This window comes from Eufriesea mexicana, unplaced genomic scaffold, assembly GCF_001483705.2.
Source record: "Eufriesea mexicana isolate 0111107269 unplaced genomic scaffold, ASM148370v2 scaffold8101, whole genome shotgun sequence".
Lineage (NCBI taxonomy): Eukaryota > Metazoa > Arthropoda > Insecta > Hymenoptera > Apidae > Eufriesea > Eufriesea mexicana.
This window is the reverse complement of record NW_016915893.1, coordinates 36,550-57,009: the sequence shown is the minus strand read 5'-3', so window position 1 is coordinate 57,009 and position 20,460 is coordinate 36,550. Positions and strand designations below refer to the sequence as shown.

Below are 20,460 nucleotides of genomic sequence, written 5' to 3'. Positions count from 1 at the left end.
AGAGCGTAGAACGAAACGAGCATTTACATTGCTTTGACCAATCAGGCGTCGCGACGATTTAAATAACCGAACTACCACCACTCTCGGCGCCGCTCTCTTTATCAGCGACTTCTTGCAGCTGGTTCATCGTGCAAGTCCATCATCCCTGTCCTTCCACCCTTCCGCATAACTCGGTCTCTGCTAGCTGGCACGCTTCAGTTTCGCCGGGTTAGACACCCGGTTCCTTTCGAACGGCGGATCGTCGCGTCGTGACGGAATGCAAAGTAGCCCGATTATCAGCTGGCAGCTTCTTCGTAGATATTTTCTTGAGGGTATAATTGGATCCAACGATTCTCGTTCCGACTATAATGCGAACGGTCGCGGAGGGCAGAGCGCGTTCGCGATATCGCCGAGTGGCCGGATTATTGCTAATGCCCGTGGCTCTGCTTGGCCTTTCGCCTTTTTCCTCGTTTCAATCCCGCCATTGTTTCTTTCTCCCTTTCTTTCGCGTTTCTTTCGCGTTTCCGCGGCGAGAACGTAATTGCGCGCGGCAGCGATACGTTTTAACGAGCGTGCCGGTTGTTCCCGAGGAAAACGGTGTAACGGGGTATTAAAGGTAAACATGTATTCAGGCGTAACCTGGGAAAACCAGGTGGATTTAAAATCGCTTTTATCGGGGATCGTTTCGATCGGCGCAACGACGCTTGATCCGACCAATGGTATTTTTTCCAGCCTCGTTAAAATTATAGGTTATCGACGACGCGTTACGGTTAACGACCGAAGAATTCGTTATCGATGACCGAAAATCTTCCACAGGCGTCCATTGCACCCGATAATAACCATCGATTGTTCGGCCGTAGTTAATTAGTCAATTAGTAACGCGGTCGGCGTAATAAATTCTTTTATGAAGCAACGAAACGCGTTCGTCCATCTCCGGCTGATGAATCACGAATTACAATGTGCTAACGTTACCGTGAAGCGCAATGATATTTACACGTAACCAACACGCGATTACCTATTACCCCATCCGTGTATTAAAATGATTAATATTCAGAGCCGTTAGCTCCGTAATTAACATGGACATTGGACGGGGTCCTCGATAATGGTGGATTAATAAACGTTTCTCCCTCTTGCCACCTTCTTTCCTTCGTTTCCTATATATTAATTAATTTCAAGCAATTGCGGCTACCTCTTATTAACCGGAAATTTACCAATCGGTTTGTTAATAACGCGGACATCTGGCAAATTATGCGTAAATTAATTTACTCGCTGCTAGACGTAAAGTGCGCACTGGACCGCGATGGTCGGTTTTGATCAAACGATATTTTGTTAACTTTATGAATAACGTTAATTTACAGTAATTACGACTAATTAGCAACAGGTTATATCTAGAAAAAAGATGTACCCGCGAACGATTGAGAGGAGATTCCACGGTTGTCTGCAACCCGTAGAACGCGTGCGACCAAGCATTCAAATTTCCCCGTAAATTCTACCGCTTTAATAAAACAACTCTACGCGTTCGTAACACTTGGCCACGTTTAATACCGGGGGCACTTTTTTCGAAAACGTCACTATGCATAATGCATTTTTCGAACGAATTGCCCTCCATGTTTCCGCGTAATTGCATGCACGAAACCCGCTGAACAGCCTGCTCAAGCTTACCGTTCGCCGGATGTAACGTGCATTAATTTCAGTACCGACTCCTTGCGCCCGGAACAGTTCCTCCTTCGAAGGAACGCCGGCTTCCGACGTGTACACTTTCGCGAACGTATTCATTTAAATAATAGGATCGTTTTGCGCTCGTTATTCGAGCTCGTGGCTGCAAACTACGCCTCGCCACGCAACGAGATTGCACGCGATGCACTCGCACGCGAGCATACGAGCCTTTCTTAAGAACCCGATTTCGTTTCGCAATCCTTTTCATCCTGTGCTCGCCAAATCTCCTCCGCAGCGATTCACGATAAATTAACTTGCGATTTACGACGCGATATCGCCTTTGTACATCGATCGATGATAGATCTCGTTTATAGCGATATCGAAATTTGTCTAAATATTCTTTCCTCCATTCCTACCAGAAAGATCGTAAGCGAGGATATCGAGAGTTCAATTTTATGAATCGTGGAACTAGTATGTAAACGAGTATCGATTAGGGTTTCGTCCATCGCGGAACTCGATCGCAGGAGTTCGTTCAAGGATGACACGAGACAGAGAGGTTCGGCGACAGTGAAATTCGTGAAACAAGCCGGACAGTTGGCGAAACAAACCGTCAAACCGCTTATTCGTGGCGATAAGGGGATGCAGCGTCGCGACGCCGACGTTGGCGAACGAAACCGCAGTAGAAACGCTATGCCGGTAGTCTGCCCACTTAGCATTCGATCTTGGTGGCAGACTGTTCACGGTTGGTCCGAAGATGGAGTCGAGACCGAGTAGAGAGCATAGTTGGGAAACGGTGGCGTGATATTGCGAGCTGCTGCCTCGTTTCCGGCGCAATGGCCACGAGACCACAGCGGTGGATCAGTGTCGTATGAACGTCGCGATATGACGACTGGGTCTCCCGTGGTACGTAATGCGATAAATGCTGCACATAGGTTAACGATTATGTCCCGGATCGTGATCTTTTGTTACGGCTGTGGAAACGACGAGTGGACGAAGACAATGGCAGTGGTATAGCGGAGCTGGCGAGGTCCATGGTCTTTTCTTTGGTCCCGCGCTCGCGGTGGTGAAAGATCGTCGTTTGGGCAAAAGGTGAAGATATAAGTTTGGATTTGAGTTATGAAGACTGCCGGGGCAGAAGAACTGGTTGACGAGGAGGGCGAGTTGGGATTTAAGTTTGGATCTATTGTTAGGGGTCGTTGATTTAAGATCTTCTACTAGAGAGACTAGGGTGCAGAGAGACTGCGGATGTTCCCTAAATCTTTCAGAGAAACGTTCCACGAGAAGACTCCGATGATTTTTCCTTCGGTTCCGCTTGTTTGTTTACGTTCTCCGCTTGTTTGTTTATATTCTGGCCTTGTTTGTGTACATTCCCGCTTGGTTTGTTTGCGTTTCCCGTTTATTTGTTTGTGTTCCTCATTCGGTTATTTACGCTGCTGCTTTGTTTATTTACATTCGTTATTTATTTGTATTTCCGGCTTGTTTGCCGCGAACATCGCGTGCAATCGGTGTATTCGGGACGCGATAACATCAACAGAGATGAATAAAGACGCGATAGTCTGGAGATCGATAGGTCGAAATTCATGACCGGACGAGGAGTAGGATACCAATAAATGTATAAATTTTCGTTGGCCTTTGCGGAAGATTTTGGTCACCGTGTCAGCATCGGACGGCTCAGAGATTTATGCTGGTATTTTTGTTTGCAACCGTCGAACCCATGATTCGTTTCTATATTTTTTCCAATCGCCTTTTACTCGTGTACACGCACATCGCATACACGAATACTCTTTTCGATCCGTGAATACCCTTTTTTTTCCCAGTCAAATTGTGAGTTAGAGTTTCGGCGGACATGAAAATCGTCGCAGTTTGTTTAACCGTGCTTCTACTTGATTTATCGCTAACGAAAAAATGCGGTTGGATACGTAATACGAAAGTTACGTCGTTCCCGGAGTCGTAACGTTCCCTAAAGAGAAAGTTGCTCCATTCCCGAAGCAACGCATTTTTATTCCCACTTTTTCCTTTTTTCTTTTTTAACAAACATCGGCAGATGATTTAAAGGGCCCGCGAAACAGTGCAACAGTTCCCAAACTGCCGATTTATCAATTCCTATACACGCGTTATACGATATAAATGGACACAGGGAGTCTCCGAAAGATTTTTGCAAACTTTATCGCGATGGTGACAGACCTGTTAGAGGTTGCAGACCAATACCGATCTTTCAAGGATTTCAAGGACCATCGATACTATGCAGGCATCAAGGGGTCGATTTTTGGATTTAAAAGGGCCTGTTGCCTCAAATACGGAACAGTGTAGAACGCTTTTAAAGTATTGCGACCCATAGGGGCGTGTTTAAAGCTCTTGTTTCTTTATATTCGCATAAATGTATATATATATCACCTATATATTAGGTTGCCAACTAAGTGATTACAGATTTTAAATAAGAAGGAAAATACAAAATTTTTAGCGAATCTCAGACTTTCGTGTCGTTTGGGCTGGTTCATCTTGCATCACCCACGATCTTTCCCGATTAACGTTGTTATAAATTATCCACTTTTCGTCGCCAGTTATCAGTCGCTTCAGAAATCGATCAATTTCGTTGCGTTTCAGAGTCGAATCGCAGATGCTAATGCTTTGCGTCAAATGAATTTCCTTAAGCTGATCGAGTTTCTTGACATAGCCAAGTCGTTTTAATTTCTTTTTTAATGCATCTGTGCGATACATTGAGCTTCTCTGTAATCTCACGTGTTGTGCTGTCGTTTCAGAGTCGAATCGCAGATGCTAATGCTTTGCGTCAAATGAATTTCCTTAAGCTGATCGATTTTCTTGACATAGCCAAGTCGTTTTAATTTCTTTTTTAATGCATCTATGCGATACATTGAGCTTCTCTGTAATCTCACGTGTTGTGCTACGACGATCTGATTCGATACTGGCCTTGATATGGGTCTCATCAACTTCAACTGGACGACCAGATTGTTGCGCATTTTTCAGTGAAAAATCACCAGAATGAAACTTGGCAAACCAATTTTAACACTGTCTTTCTTTCAAGGCTTCATTCCCATTTACGGCACATAACTTCTTACATGCTTGCGATGCGTTCTTGTCTTTACGGAAATAAAACAATAAAATATGTCCGAAATGCGCATTTTTAAATTGGGATAAAAACGAAACTAAATGACTAATCGATACAATTTTTCAACCAAATTAAAGGCGGAAGTCCAAACAAAAAGAAAACAATATAAGTTAGGTGCCTTGAACACGTTGACAAAACAAAAGAATGTGCAGAAGCCATCTATCGACAAAATCCGCAATCACTTAGTTGCCAACCCAATATATAAACTTTAGATATCTGTTGCTGCACAAATGAATACGGTTACTTCCCTGCACGCTAAACGCTTTGATTTCCTTCTCGCCGTTGATATTTTTCTTACATTCCAAAGTAGAGCAGGCATCCCGTTTCACGCACTGCTTCCGTCGCTGTTATGTACAGTTTCAAACGAAATTAGGAAACTCCTGGTCAGAGGGTGGCCGGATGAAGCGTTTAATCTGTGTGGCGCGCTTTTTGAAACGGCCGCCGGGTACGGCGACGCTTTCGTAGTTATTGCAAAATCCACGCCAGAGATTGTCAGCTGTTATTACATCGACAGAAAAGTTTGACGATGCTCGTTTGCTGGACGTTATTGCAGCGTCGCGCGACCGGGCGACGCCGGCGTCTCGCTTCCGCCACGACGCCGTCAAGCTTTCCCGCTCACCCTTCTGCGGGGGTAAATAAACGAATAAATATCGTCGAAGCTTACGGGATAATCTGGTCACTGGGACGGACTTGAATATTCGATATGAGAAATTTTCGTTCAGACCAACGCAGCCGCTTATTGCGAATTTTTCTTCCATTTTGTCAGATTTCACCGTCCATCCAGTTTGCGGCCCATCGAAATAACGAACCAGCTTATTTTCACGCAGCCAACAACGCGTTCCGCGAGAGCGAATAAATTATTCGAATAATTAAATGCCCCGAAAATCGACACCCTCTCTCTCTTTGTTTCTCTCTCCCTCTCTCTGTCTGGCTCGCGCGTCGCGTGTTTGCTCGGTCAATTTTACCGAAACTTCGCGATCGATGGCCGGAAAATTGCGATAATGGGACAAGTAGCTCGGACGCGCGAAATCGCGCGAGCAAACCTTCGAATTGCCATTTGTAACGGGCAAATGTCACGACTGTCAATTGCGGGGATAATGAACTTACCCGGGTTTTCTGTTAATTCGTTTTTACCTCGGAGCACTTTATTTGGCAAATTCGCAATGTTTCCCTATCTCGTTATATTTGCCGTAGAAATATTGATTCAGAAGCGTAATGAGTTATTTCATATGGAACCGCAACGATCGTGTTTAACACCTTCGCCTATAATATCGTGTGAGACTCGTAGTACGGAGATCGGCCCGAGCGTGAATATCACGGGCGCGAGACGTGGTTCGTAGATAGGGCCCATGGCATTGTTTATAAAAACAGGAGATAAGAGGTGATCGTGGATTGGCATACAGAATCACAGATTTGTACTTATACATAGAATTTTCAGATATTCCAATGATATTCCCGTCTAAGACAGGGCCCGTTAGGTAGCCTAATTGAGCGCACTAGTGGGCCCAGGATGAAACCTACCCCTTCCTTTCCCTTTCATCCCTTCAAGCAACTTCACCGTGTCGAGGATATCTGTCGACTAATCAATTACAGCAATCGTGGAAGAGGACCTCCGCATATTTAAAGATCATCGAAATCGGTGCTCCCCTCCCTCTCATCAAAAGAATTACCACCGTTCTAAAACCCGAATCTCATTTATTTAAAATATATTTTTCCCACTTGCAGTATAAGTGCCTTTCATTCTCGAACTGTTCAGCATAAATTCCATCCATGGACATATTGTGAACATCGTTATAGATTTCCAATAGACTCCTGGAGTTACTTCTTTTCATAATACAAGAAAAGTTGCTGGAGCGTATCCTCTGAAAAAACGTCTTCTCGAAGCAATTCATAGCGCATCGATCGTCATGGTAAGCCCCTGGCTACGTAACGCTCGTTTCGAATCTCTCCGCGATTTGTCGTTATTAAATCGCGGACAGAGAATCGAATCCGTCGGCTCGATTAAATATCCAGGACCGTTGCGTCGAAGCCTTAATACGACCGATGAATAACGGCTATGGTAAGTCCGGGAATTCGACGCGGGAAAAGCAGTCGCAATAAATCGTCCGCGTTCACGGCGCAAATTCGTTCGTCGGGAAACGATTTACAAGGCGGAGTGGTGGGGATAGAGCGCGCAGGGACGGCAAAAGAACGGGCGACGGAGCGGGCGACGCTGAACGAGGAAACCGTTTTCGTCGAGCGACGCCCGATTTACGAGGACCCCGGTGTCGCGAGTCGGCGCACTATCAAGAATTCATTTCGCAAATTAAAACCGGTTTCCCGGTGAAAACGTTCCGGACAACGGGGGACATAGCAAAAATTTTTTCTCCCCCGCTGTCACCGCTGTTGTTGCTTGGGAAACGGAAAAGAATGGGACAGGAAATTCGCGGAGCAACACGGTAATAGCTCGCGGACAGTGGTAGGAGAACAACGCGTGTACGGCCAATTATCTTCAGTTACGAGCCCTGGGGCTTCCGGACATGCGAAATCTCTTCTGGCCTGCGTGTATACTGCGCAGCTGAATACACAACGCGAACGATACACACACACGCGCGCAAACATGTACGGAGCGTATCAAAGCATTGTAACCCTTTTGTCGTGGTCTGCCTCGCTCGTAAGGACTTTCCGCGAGCACAAGAAACGAGCCTCTGGCTACTTTCGGTTCGCACAATTCGCTGCTTTATTTCATTTACAACGATTAGAGACCGATACTGTATAAAAGCAGTTGATAGTGCCAAGAAAATGAAATAGGGCGTTTGGAAATTTTATGTGAGGTTAGACGCGTACGAATGGAAAAGTTAGAAATAACGATTTCGAAATACGTATTACGAATTTATTTCGGCATATTCGCTTAACCTCTTAATATTAATGGTATTAAATATGACGACTAGTACTAATGGTAAAAAATTCTCTTACTTTTAACGGCTGGCACGTTAAATACAAGTCCTCAAGGGATGGAACAAATCTTCTTATCCGTGATGAAATTTCGAAACGGTTTTATCCTCGTCCATTATTATACGTTTCTTCTTTGCCTTCGGTGTTTCCTTTCACACAAGACACACGTCGCATATACACTTACATTCGTTAACATTTTTACGAATCCGGTTAGTATTCCGTCGAAATGACTTGTATCACATGAACAATATGAACACTAAACAAATGTCGAGACGGAAAAGTTCGTACATTCCGCGTATAATTGTATATCTTTCCCGAAAAATTTCGTCTACCATCTTATGACGTGGCATTTCGTTACGACGCATATTAGCAACGAATATGATGCAATAACCGTGGGTCACGTGGTCATCTGACGACACTGCGGACAAAAGCTATTGGTCATCCAATTGGACCAATTAGGTAATTTCTTAATCTTATAATATTCGTTTGCTATTCGATATGCAGCAACCAATTACGTAATTTCTTAATGTTATAATATTCGTTTGCTACTCGCTATATATATAAAGTGATATTATTTGCGATAAAATAGTACTGGGAAATAATTAATATATAACAAAGTTATTTTATAACCGAGTTAATTAAACTTATAAAATTAATTTTACCGTGAATAAACCGGAAACAGAAATTCTCGTTCAGTGATATTGCTAGCGCCATACACGGTAGTTTTTAGTACTAATCGTTCATTACGTATTATTTTTTCACGACGATAATCGAGTTCTCTTGACCGAATCGACTAAGGAACCGTAAATTAATTCATCGTCGTTCGAATGTTCGTCGATGTTTCAGTTTTATAGCCACGAATTATATTTCGCGACATATAAACCGGGATAAAGAGATAACGTTGCCGTTAAAGCGATTTTCAATTTTTGCAACAGCATCCGCGGGCGGTGACTATGCGAGCCACGAGTAACTTGATTTTATCGGCGAAATTGCGCGTGTCAGACTCTTCAACGTATCTGCATATAGTTCGATTTTCGTGACACTTCATTAATTACCGAAACACGTCGGCCTGGCTGATTTAATTAATGTTGCACGCAGTGTCGCGTCGGCCACGGAATGAAACGAAAATGCATCGTTAATGGTATGTAGATTCATCGCTTTTAGCATTTTTATAGCGGGGTAGGGGACACAACGGCGGAATTTTACTCGTCGCGGGGGGGGTCGGGCAGGGGGTCGCGCGTGTCCCCCCATACTGAAACTTTCCCGATGCCTGTCGCGGCCGGCGTTATTACATTTTTCAACGTACACCAAATGCCTAGCGCGTAAAAACGCCGCGCTAACCGGGAAATATTTAATTAAAAATATTTACAATACGTTTACCACAGATTGGTCTCGTGTATCTCCTCGCCTGTTTACCCGCGTTTAATAAGATTCCGTTTTCGCTTTAATATCACGCGGTTTTCGAGCGTACTTAATTTTTCCTGCTCCTTCATTTTAAAAAAGGATCCCGTGTGACGCGTGGCAACGTCTTTCTTTTGCCACCAAGTTCCCGCGACTAACATAACCTCGCGAGTTACCGTTGTGACGAAAGAGGGCGCTTTTAGGCACGGCCAAGCGCGAAATATTTGTCATACATTGTTTCATGAGGTGACTTACATTCCACGCTAATGTTCAACAATTTTACCGTATCTGAATTTCCCGTATAACGTCTTCTTATCCATTCGCGAATTATTTTATCTCTCTTTCGTAATCTGAATAGCTCCTTATATATCTCACTTTTCAAAAACTCTTATTCTCCTTATCTTAAACACGTTGTAGACTAAATGACCATATAGCGTATATACATTCCTGATAACGTTACAATTACGAGTTTAACATAATACCTCTATATTAAATATTAGCAGAAATTTCAGCTATACGATATTATCTAAATCATTCTGAACTATTCTAGGTTACTATTTCGATCGTGACAGTGGAATTGCGGATAATTATTTCTACAAACACGGATTATTTCTTGGATATCTTTACGGGCAAGAGGTACTCGTAACAAACTGCAGAGGGAAGGGCAGGATTGGCGATAAGTTGCGCAAGAAATCGTGGTCCATTCCGGAAGTCTTGGGTTAATGCGTCGCTGTTGGCCTCCAGCGCCACAAAGGTACGCAAACGTAGTTTGCCTGACAAGAAAAGCTGCTGGTTCGGTGGCGTATATACTAGCAGCCAATAGCGAGTGCAGGCTACCAGCGGCAGAAGCATGGTCGCGCGGCTAGGTGACTCCGGATGCGGAGTACAAAAGCTTTCAGCCCCTCCTTCTCGCTATTCCCTCTATTTCACGTTGCACACGGAACCGTGGAGCGTGCGAACACACTATGCCACGGGCACACACGGCCATCCACGAACGTGGAACACATATTCCTCGGGCTCGCAGGTACGCGCGGGAAGCCGTCTCGAATAAACGGGAATCCGCCCTAACTTTATGCGGCTCTTATTAAATTCCAGCCGACGAGAATCGCTAAGGACGACGCGAGCCGAGCCATTATTTTGCGCCCCCGACATCGTTCACCGCGAACCTTCGATGCAACCGGTCGAATTACTTACTTTTAATGGGTCCCGTTTCTTCTGGGAATTTTTGGCCAGCCATGTTTTCTTAATTCTCCACAATATCTTCGAAATTTGGGAATTTCCGAGCAAACAAAAAACCAAAGGTAACGAAGAAATCCTGTCAACTTTAGCAATCAGTAATCAGGCGTATGCATATAGACGTTACTTTATCGAGGAAACTGAAGAAGTTTCTCGTTAACCTTGATAAACTCGTCCCCGATGATGTAAAAATTGGTAGATACTCGAAATTCTGAATTGTAAAATTGTTATTGCACTGTTTAGAGTACTACGAAGCCAGACAGACTGATTTAAAGTAAGCTGCGACAAAGGGCAGGAGGAAGGGCTGGTGTATGGAAACGTAGGAAGTCACGAATCAATGAGCGTGCGGTGAGTAGAATTTTACGATGCACGTGACAGATGGTCACAACGTTAATAACACGAGGCTTTGGGACACTCTGTGTATAGTCGATGACGTTATTGACGGCGGATTTAATAAAAGCAGCGGAATCAAATGTCCTGGAACTAGATGGATGTTGGTCGCCGTGTCGTATATTACAGATGGGTGATCGTTGGAACTGTTTGAAGCTTCCTGGCACGAGTCGTTCATCAGAGATCTAGCCACGCTTCGATAGACTATTAATTCGCGCCTGATACCAAGGGCAAAGAAGCTGTCCGTCTATCGGGCCCGAAATCTCTTTAATATCCCACTCGAGGCAATTATCGCTGCAATCTACACACCGATGTACCTACTTCCTCAGGGAAGAATAAAGAAAGAAGGGAAAGAAAAGACGAGGAAAGGAATACACTATCAAGATTCAGGAAAACCTCGAGCAATTCCAGCTCCCAGATCCACTTCAACACCGACGTTTCGGGCCAACAAACAATCCCGAAAATCTCATGTTTCTCATTAGACAGAAATTCAAAGATACACGAAACCCGCGGCTATACGTGTCTGGAGGAACGACGGAGGTGTGTGGAGCGAAGTGGCTGGTGGAGAAAGGCTCGCGAGAGAATGAGAGAATTTGCGTCGGAGTGGAGGAGACACGGAAAAAGAGCGCGAGGGCCCGGGGAAGAAATCGCTGCCTCAGAGTTTCCGCGGTGTAGTTGGAATAATTTGGACGTTTGCATGGATGAGGGCGGAGGCTCTGGGTTCCATCCCCGGCAACCCGTTCTTCGTTTCGAGCTGGTCGAGGCTCAGCCACCGTGTGAATTCGCCGGGGTGGAGAACGATCAGCGTCTTTCAAACGGCGGGGCGAAAGTAAGGTCTGAATAATGAATCGGAACGAGGCACAGGACCGAGACGGCTCGTACGTTTGGCCACCTTGAATCCTTTAAGGCTGATCCCTATGAGATGTTCGAGCAAGTTACCCGGCCGTTATCCAAATGCCGGTTTACATTCCTGCCTGGCAGGGGAAAACGGAATTCAAATGGCTACAACGCGCGGAACATATTGTCCTTTCTTTGTTGCGAATCACGTGTCCGGATCCATTTCTAGCAAGGATTCTGCTTGTTCTCCACTGAACGCCCGGGAATAGTGGCTCGTGTACGAGATTCGGAGGGAATTAGGTTCGATTGCTTGTTCGTTACGGCGCGTTCGCGGTGTAATGGTTATCGCTGTCAACAATGAGTTGCCACATATCGATTCTATCCAACGTCTCCTTACGCCTACGCTTTCTTTACTGTGTAAATTATCATGGTTTTCCTTTTCGCAGACCACGCTTTAATCGATGATTTTTAATTACAACGGTTTCGACTGTTTCGCCGTTGGTTGTTTCGAGTAAAAAGGTTTGACAGGTTTACCCCTATGCGAAATTAGAAATCTGAAATTCGCAATCGGGACGAAAAATAAAGGGAAACGGTGATAAACGTTAGGGACAATAAAGCACAAGGGCGGGCGTGAATATGTAAAACGGGAGAGAATGGGAGGATTTTTGCGGAAGGATATCGATCGGCGACAGTCGTTAACCCAGTTTTGTCTTTCTATAGGTATGTCGAGTGGCGTCGCGGCTCAAAGTCACGGGATCCTCGACGGAAAACGTGTCGCTGGGTAATTAACGTTACTCGTGCACACCGTTTCCGAGCGGGTTGATGTTAATAGACAACCCGTGAGTCGCCAGAACTTTCGTAATTAGCCGACCATACTTTTCGACGCGTTTATCGAGATCCCGTTAATTCCGCAGTTATCGCTCCCGCGATAACGAGCCAGCAAGCGCGTTCATTCGAACGAGCATTTATTTTGTCTCCGCGGAAATTATCGACGCGCCATAAATAAAGCCTCCTACAAATTTTAATAAACGCCTCGCGATTCTTCGACGCCGGCGATAAATATTTATCCACGTTTGCGCGGCTCCCTCCGTGATCCGCGTTTCGGGATGCAATTCCGTTTCATTCCCCCATCGCGATCGATAGTTTCGCGTGGTTGTCACAAAGTCGCGGAAAAAACTGGCGATTTCACGCGGAATCTCCATGAAACGGCGATATTGCCGGTGAATCAGTTTCGCAGTTGTTAGAAATTTCCATGCGGCTTCGAACCGCTCGAGCTGACCCCGGCGTATACGATTAATCGTCGTTTAAAACTAGCCGCGCTAGGTCGTTCGTTCGCGTTTTTTTTTTCTCCCATTCGCGGCGACGTTTTGCTCGTTTGAATTAGCATGTCGCGGGAAAAAGTTGCAACGCTGACGAGTTATCGCGGGAAAAGTTTAAGACAATCGCGGCCCGCGGCGTATCGGAACTTTCGTTCGGCTTTTTCGCGCAATTTTTGTTGCAATTTTTACCGTGCCGGTAAACGACGAACGAATCGCGCCGCAACGTGCAGACTGACCGAATTATCATCATTTCACACGGAATGACGGTAGCCGGTTGTGCTCCGACATAGAGGGTAGCGGAAGGAAAAGAGGGTGGAAGCGCGCGACGCTGTTTAGAATTTCGATCACGTTGCACAGAGGGAAATAAGCTCCGTCCTCGGGGATTCTTCTGACTCGTCACGCGTCGTTGTTTGTCTTGGTAGGAAATCAAAATGGATCGAATATTCTATGAAAATTTATTACTACGAAGACGAAAGGAAAGCGAAGGTCTCATAAATATTCCAGTATACCGGGACTAGGCGGTGTTTGCTGGTTATCGATGCCTTTTTGCGCGATAACTTCATCTTTCCTCTGTTTTTACATTTCCCGACCTCGTTGCCTCTTTTTCGTACGTTTACGAGAATTCGCATGCGAGTCGTCTCGGGGTAACGCGATTCGAGAGGTAGCCAATTGGATTTTAAGCGATAAGATGTTCGAATGGTGAGAGGAAACGAGTGACGAATGGCGAGGATCTTCGTTGACTTTTCCGTTTCAAATGCTATTTTCCGGGCGAAATATCGAACACACGCGAGTCGAGCGAAGTTCGCGAACGATGCGAGCAGAATGATTTTGCGCGTCCTCCGATTCTCTGGATCAAAATGCCATCGAAATTAACCGCGTGCTTTGATCTCCCATCGTCAGAAACAATAAACTGCAATTAAACGGCAATGCGAGAAATTACTCGCAGCAACCTGGTATTATTCGAGTAGAATTTGAAAACGTCGGCGATCCGCGAATGAGACGGTACGTAAAATTTCAAATATACCGATATACGTGTATTCGTCGAGAAGGATACTTAAAGTAGTTTACAAATACGATACTTTAAGCAGAAATGTGAACGGGAAAGACCGGCAGTCAGCTTGAAATTTACTCTGCGCCAAAGAGCTTTCGGTTGCAGGAAAGCGTGGAGATTAAAAGCGAACTGAAAAGCGAAAGTGTTAATAACTCGCTCAAAGCGACACACAGACGTATCTCGATCGAGGTATCAGCTGTCCCATCCGGTTTAAAATTCCCGCGAGAAGCCTCGGACGGATCGCAGGCCGGTTCCCGATAGCTTTGTTCGCCACGGGGAAGAATGGCGCGACGCTGGAGAAAGTGATGAAAGGGGCCACGGAACAGAAAGACGGGAACGCGTGTTCGCTTTTCAAGGAAGGGGGAAGTGCTCGGTGTACTTTTGACGTCTGCCCCTCGTATGGAAGTGCTTTCGAGCAGCCGGCGCCGTAAAATACTAGTCGCTGGCAATGAAGAACGCGAAAAAGCGCCGCACTGCTTTCCCATGTCGTGATTATTTCCCTCATACTTCTCCCTTTCTTCTCCTTTTCCACCTCCTATACAACGATTACCAAGCACCCTTCGTTGAGTTCCTCGTTCATCGAACTCGTTCGCTCGACACCGTAAACAAGCCTCGCCTTTTCACCTGGAAAATGTTATTCCTGTGTCCCGAAAGTTAAAATTTTTGAAAAATCGAGTAACCATTTTAAACCCATATGGAATATTTCCAAGTGAATACCACGTGCAGCCAGAGGGGATTGATAACGTGCTCCCATAAATCATTGAACGGCACCGTAATAAGTAACATCGATCATGTGCGAAGCCTATCTTTCATCGTTGATACGTGTCCAGATATTTTCCAGCAACCATAGGATTAACAGTTTCTAGACACAGTCTCGATTAATTTCAGTGGATCGACACACTGCACGCGACCATAATCCGCCGTATCATTGATCCAGGTTAAGAAGCAACGCTTACACCGTTAACGAGCAGAGACACGGTGCTTCATGGGAGAGGGAATAGGTTGCGATTCGATAGCCCTCCTTCGGCTTTCGCCAGCCAGCTCGAAGATTTCCCGCCCTATCTTGCATTCGGATTACCATACACACACGAGCTCGCACGTACGCGGCCCGTCGAGGATAATGGACCGAAGTTACCTCTCGCGGTAAGTTGTCGAAGTTCGAAAACAAGCGGCAACGAGAACGTGGTACGATGCTTTATACATATTCAGCGTTTAATGAAATACGAAACTAGCTAAGAGTACGCACGCGAGCAGCTTGGAATAGGCGAGCGTGTCGAAGATGCATGCCAAAGATCGAGGACGCGTACCGTCTTCGTCGTTCATTCGTAATTAGAACGCAGGGTGTTTGTCAAATTTTGTAGTACCATCGGGTGCTCTCGAAGACACTCTTCGTCCACGGAATATTTCTTTATCGTTAATTCCATCGTCTCTAGATCTATCATTTTGACATTGAACTCACCATGACCGATCAAATAAATAGGAAAATGAAAGAGGAAGAGTTTTAAAGTAAATGGAATAGAAAATATAGAAAAATTGACAATACGAAAATTTCCAAATCGAAAATTTGGAAACATGGAAATATATGTCAATGTCTCCAGCAACAATTGCTCTATACATTGATCATTCAACAATTGCTGGAGAATTTAGATGATCAGCGAACAGATTAATTCAGTCGCTACAGTATCGTGTAGTTGATGATTTTCAGTACTGTATCGTCATTTGTTAATATTACTACCTATATATGATCTATCCATTGTTCATTCTAAAATTGCTATAAAATTTAAATCGTCAGTGAACAGATTAATCAAGCGTATACAGTGCTCTGTTGATGATTATACTCGGTACTGTTTTGTCAATTGTTAATATCTTTGTCGTTTAACTACTCGACTATATATAGCATTATACGTTATAAAACTCTGCAGTATCTATTAGGTACTTCAAAAAATTGTCAATTTTTACGGAATATACTTCTACTTTCACCCCTATCTTTCCAACCATTCTCAACACCTAGAAATCAATTTTTCGAACAAATAAATATCCCTATTAATATTCGCGATAGACTATAGGAAACGCGGGCGCGCTAAAATTGCAAACTCCGGCAAACTCCGTTCAGATTGACCCTCCGCGAACCAAATTTTAATTTACCCTTCGAAAACTCAGTTAAAGCTTCGCCTAGTAAATCCTAGGTACTTTACCCGGTAGCAGGATGGACTATAATATCGACAAACTAAAAGCCGGAGTCTCGAAAATAGCTACCCCCTCGCGAACACCGAGAACCCACCAACGATCCCGTAAGTCGCGTGTTTTAATCGAATGAAACGCGAGCGAAAGAAAAGAAAAAGAAGAAAGGAAAAGAAAGAAAAAATTCGTCGCTGGGAAAATAAACACGGCCGACATCTATAAAAGAGAAACTACCCACGATTTCGAAAGCTTCCCCGTAAAGTAAACGCGAAATCGTCGGAGGGGTAGACAAGAAAGACGGACTGGCTGAAGGGTCTGGAAGGTAACTCGATACACGGAATAACAAGAGTTTTCGCGCGTTTCTTCCTGCTCGAGGGGATGATTCAGGCAAGAGCGGGGCTGCTGTCGCTGCAGCTCGTCGGCGATGTGGTTGAACGAGTCGCATTATCAAGCCTCGTCGACGCGGCACTTGGCGAGGGGTTGCGACCCTCGCGAGCACCGCAAGCGCGTATCGACTCGCGACATTTCTATATTCTCGAATTTCATGGAACACCTTAGAACCCGCGCCATCCCGTCGGGGACCGCTTCCATCCGACGTTCGAAATTGGTTTCGTCGACGCCTGACATTAAAATGTACAGCCTGCACGCCGGTGCGGGCCGCGTCTCCAGCCGAGACGCTTCCAGTTCTATCTTCGCCGACGAGAGGTTGTTATTTAAATATTTGCGGACGTGTCGAACGTCAGAAGTCCCCGGCGCGGGGCTGAAAATGTTGTTTGCCGGAATTATGGCGCCTCGTGGAATGGCGCGTGTTTGCCGCCCGGTCGCGACGCTATTTCAGGGTTACGTTAGTTTCCTGCGCTCCGGAGTTTGCTTTATTTTGTTCTTCTTTGGCCTGGCATCGCGGTGCGTGGAACGTTTGTCTACTTTCCGTGGAATATTTATCTTAGCGGGAAATAAAATGAAAAATAACATCCAAATATCGATGTACGTCTGAAAATTTTCTTATCATTTGTCTACACGCTACGTCCTGTGTATCTACCAAAGATTGCGTCGAGTGGAAATATTTGCCTTGGCCCGTGAGAGCGTAAAGAGGAAGAAGGAGGAAGGACGTTGCATTGAGAAACGTTGAAAAAGAGTACTCACTTGATAGGGAGGAGCACGGCGGTGAAGTTAATCGCGATGGACATCCGTGGACCGGCAGTAATTAAGTAGCGACACCGGATGTTCGGAGGATATAGGCCAGGATATCCGGGGCTGGCTAACACGCATCCGTTGTGGCACTCGGTGTCCTCGTAAACCCAGTCGCACTCTGAAAGCACACAAAAACGCGCGTGTTAAATTCACGAGCGTCGTTAAGTACCGTGTTCCATGTTCTACTCAACACCTCGCGTTTCATTTCGATTTCGATTTACGAAAATTCGAAGTTAAAGAGGGAATAAAAATACCTGACGACCAGACGTTTAAACTAAATTCGCAGCATCGAGTATCCTATATACTCGACTTCATATTTCGACTTTTATCCTGTAATTAACACTAGAACTACCGATCTTTAGTGGGCACCTAACTATAACGTGTACAGATTATAGTAATACGATGCGGTACGACGAATATGAGTGAATATATTGATTACAGTTCTTTCTTAATACGAGTTGGTACCAATTTTATTCTTAAAGCAGATGTATGTGTTCGGTGATTGCGAAAATGAAAATTCTGGGACCAGTCATTTTGACAGGGTTGGTGGTTCTAGTGTTAAACAGGATCGCGTAACCACCCCTTTTATATCATCTCTCGACATCTCGTATCCAATGGACCACTGTTTTCCTTGTTTGTGGCTTTTTCTGCCTTTTTCATTACTCTATCTGGATCTCGTTTACGCGACTTGGTGGAACGGAAACCGTAGCCATGAAAATTCGAGGCGAGAGGGGAAGGAAAAAAGCACGCGGCGGCGTGGCGGGCCAGACATTCAATTAAAATCCGCGAAACACGGCTAGAAACGTCGCGGAGTATTCGCTGTAAATTTTCCCGTATGCCAATATCAGTTGGCGATTTAATCGCGCTGCCTCGCGCCAACGGTACTCGCACGGTGCACGGACATTACGGGAAAGTTATGGAGCGGGGCTGGCGCAGTTGGACGCCCATCGATAGTTCAAGTGCGCCACGATGATCGAGGAAAAACGAAGAGCCCGCGTGAAAAACGACGCTCGATCGTGGCACGTGAATCGCGATATTGCAAACTGACCGTGATACGGTGACGAAAAAATTTCGACCACGTCCGCTTGCTTTTTGTTCCGCCGTGAAAAATTATGTTTTTAAACCGGCTCGCCCGGGATGATCTAAGATATCCGTCAATCGATCTTCGGTCTAATAGAAACCTTTTTCGCCTGTGCTTTTTGTCCGAGTTTGTCGCGATTGTTCCACGAAACGATCGGTCATTCGATAATTCCCATCGGTCGAAGTAATTTCACTCGAGATCCGGTGCTCTTTCTCGGGATTATTCGTAAATTTATTCCCAAGGAAAATTGGGAAAATAAGCGGAATCGTTTGGATAGAAACTTTTTGCCCGCCATCTTTTTATCTGCCGAGTTTATCGCGATTGTTTCCGGGCGTAATCGATCATCCGATAATTCCACCGATGAAATAATTTCGCTGAAGATTAGTATTTTCCTCTCGGATTGTTCGGAAATTTATTCGCAAGGAAAATTGGAAAAATAAGCCGAGTCGCGATGCGAGTGCTCGAGGTGACATAACCGTGAGCAAATTTAAGAGTTACTTTCGAGCAGCGCTCGTGGATGCACGCTCGCAGAGAAGAGGAACAGCGTCGGGACGGTAAAACAAATATCGTCTAACAAGCAAACCGTGTAACTGCGCGTAGCGCGATATTTACGTATCGGTGTCTAGCTGTGCTTTCTTTTTTCTTCCGGTGTAAAGCGCCAGGAATACGCGAGCGTTCATAATCTCGCGTATAAACCGAGTCGAAAACTGGAAGCAGCGTAATTCCGTACGAGAGCGTTCTGTGAATTCGAGCTCGAAATCTTCCAGTCAATTGAACGCATCGAGTCCAGCAAACTCGACTTAATTGTCGTTTTAAAACTCTGTTGCTAAAATTAAATAAACGAGAGATATATATATTTAGCAATACTTAAACTAGATGCGCAAAATTGCGAACGAGTCTAAAGTCGTATCTTCTGAAAGAATAAATTTCTCGGAGCTGGAGTTACAAGCTTGTCAGAGTCTTCAGAGAAGAAGAAATTTAATATAATACTCGGTATTTGTTTCATTTTTACTATTACACCGGTACTTCACCAGCATGCACAGCTCAATCTGCAACATTCCAATATTCGTACAGCACCATAATTAAAACGCAGTTGGAACTATCCGAATGGATCTAATCGTCGGTTCATCTGCGGTAATTTCCATATTTGAACATGGAACATGGCGTGAAATATTATTTCCATATTGCAGTCCTGTCTCTCCACGTCGATGATAAACATTCGTAACATCGGTACCGGAAATGGGCCTATGGTTGACACGAGGGTACAGGCAGAACACGAAAAAGGCACGGTGAAGTACAGGACGAAGTAAACGGGGACTATGGCAACGACTCGTAGTACATCTCGTCGGGTCGAATTAGAATGTCTACGAGGCGAAACGATATTCGGTGCGGCAGGGCAGCAGGAGCTGCGCCATCTTCTTCGCCTTTTTCTTCCGGCGTCGGGCAACGACGGCGTATCGTTGTCATGCTTCGTTGTCCGTCCTCTTTTACCCCGTGTTTTTTGTTTAGTTTTATATATCCGGGGGATGCAATTGTCATAATGGGTGGACCCATTAGAGATGGGACGCGTCCAGCCCACGGTGCAAGCCTCTCTGAATTTATATAATGCCCTCCGCGTTCTCGGCACCCTTTTTTTCCTTCCTGTCCTTTAGCATATTTTTTCACGCTCCAGCCCACCCTTTCGGCTTCCTGCACTGAATTCCGCTCGTTCTTTTTCCACCTAATTGTTCGCGTCCGAAGGCGCTTAATTCCCTCGCTTTCTTCCTTTTTCTCCCACAACCTCCATTTTTCTTTCTCTCTCCCTTTTGCTTCATTTTTTCCCTTACTCGTCGCGGCTGAACACGTCGTCGTAATTAAATGGACTTTCCGCGTTTATCTTCGTACTTGCCACGCGTGCGCGGAATCGCGTCGCGAAAATCGTTCCGCGCGTCGATCGCGACTGCAAATTTTAAACACTCCGACCCGATAATTTCGCGGATGTAGTTCACTCGGTTTCCCGGTTTCGTTAATGGCAACGCGAAACGATTGCACGCATTCTCGCTAAATTGTTTCCTCTGTTTTATTTCCCGTTTTTCTT

General features: G+C 45.2%; 1 protein-coding gene across 1 annotated transcript in view; it reads right to left on the bottom strand.

Annotated features, from left to right (window-relative positions):
- The window catches only part of LOC108552808 (uncharacterized), a 113,864-nt gene that overhangs the window by 84,177 nt on the left and 9,227 nt on the right, over positions 1-20,460 (bottom strand). The window contains exon 3 of the mRNA XM_017907476.1: positions 17,255-17,420. Coding sequence (XP_017762965.1) covers positions 17,255-17,420 — 166 coding nt within the window. The remainder of the gene's footprint in view (positions 1-17,254; positions 17,421-20,460) is intronic.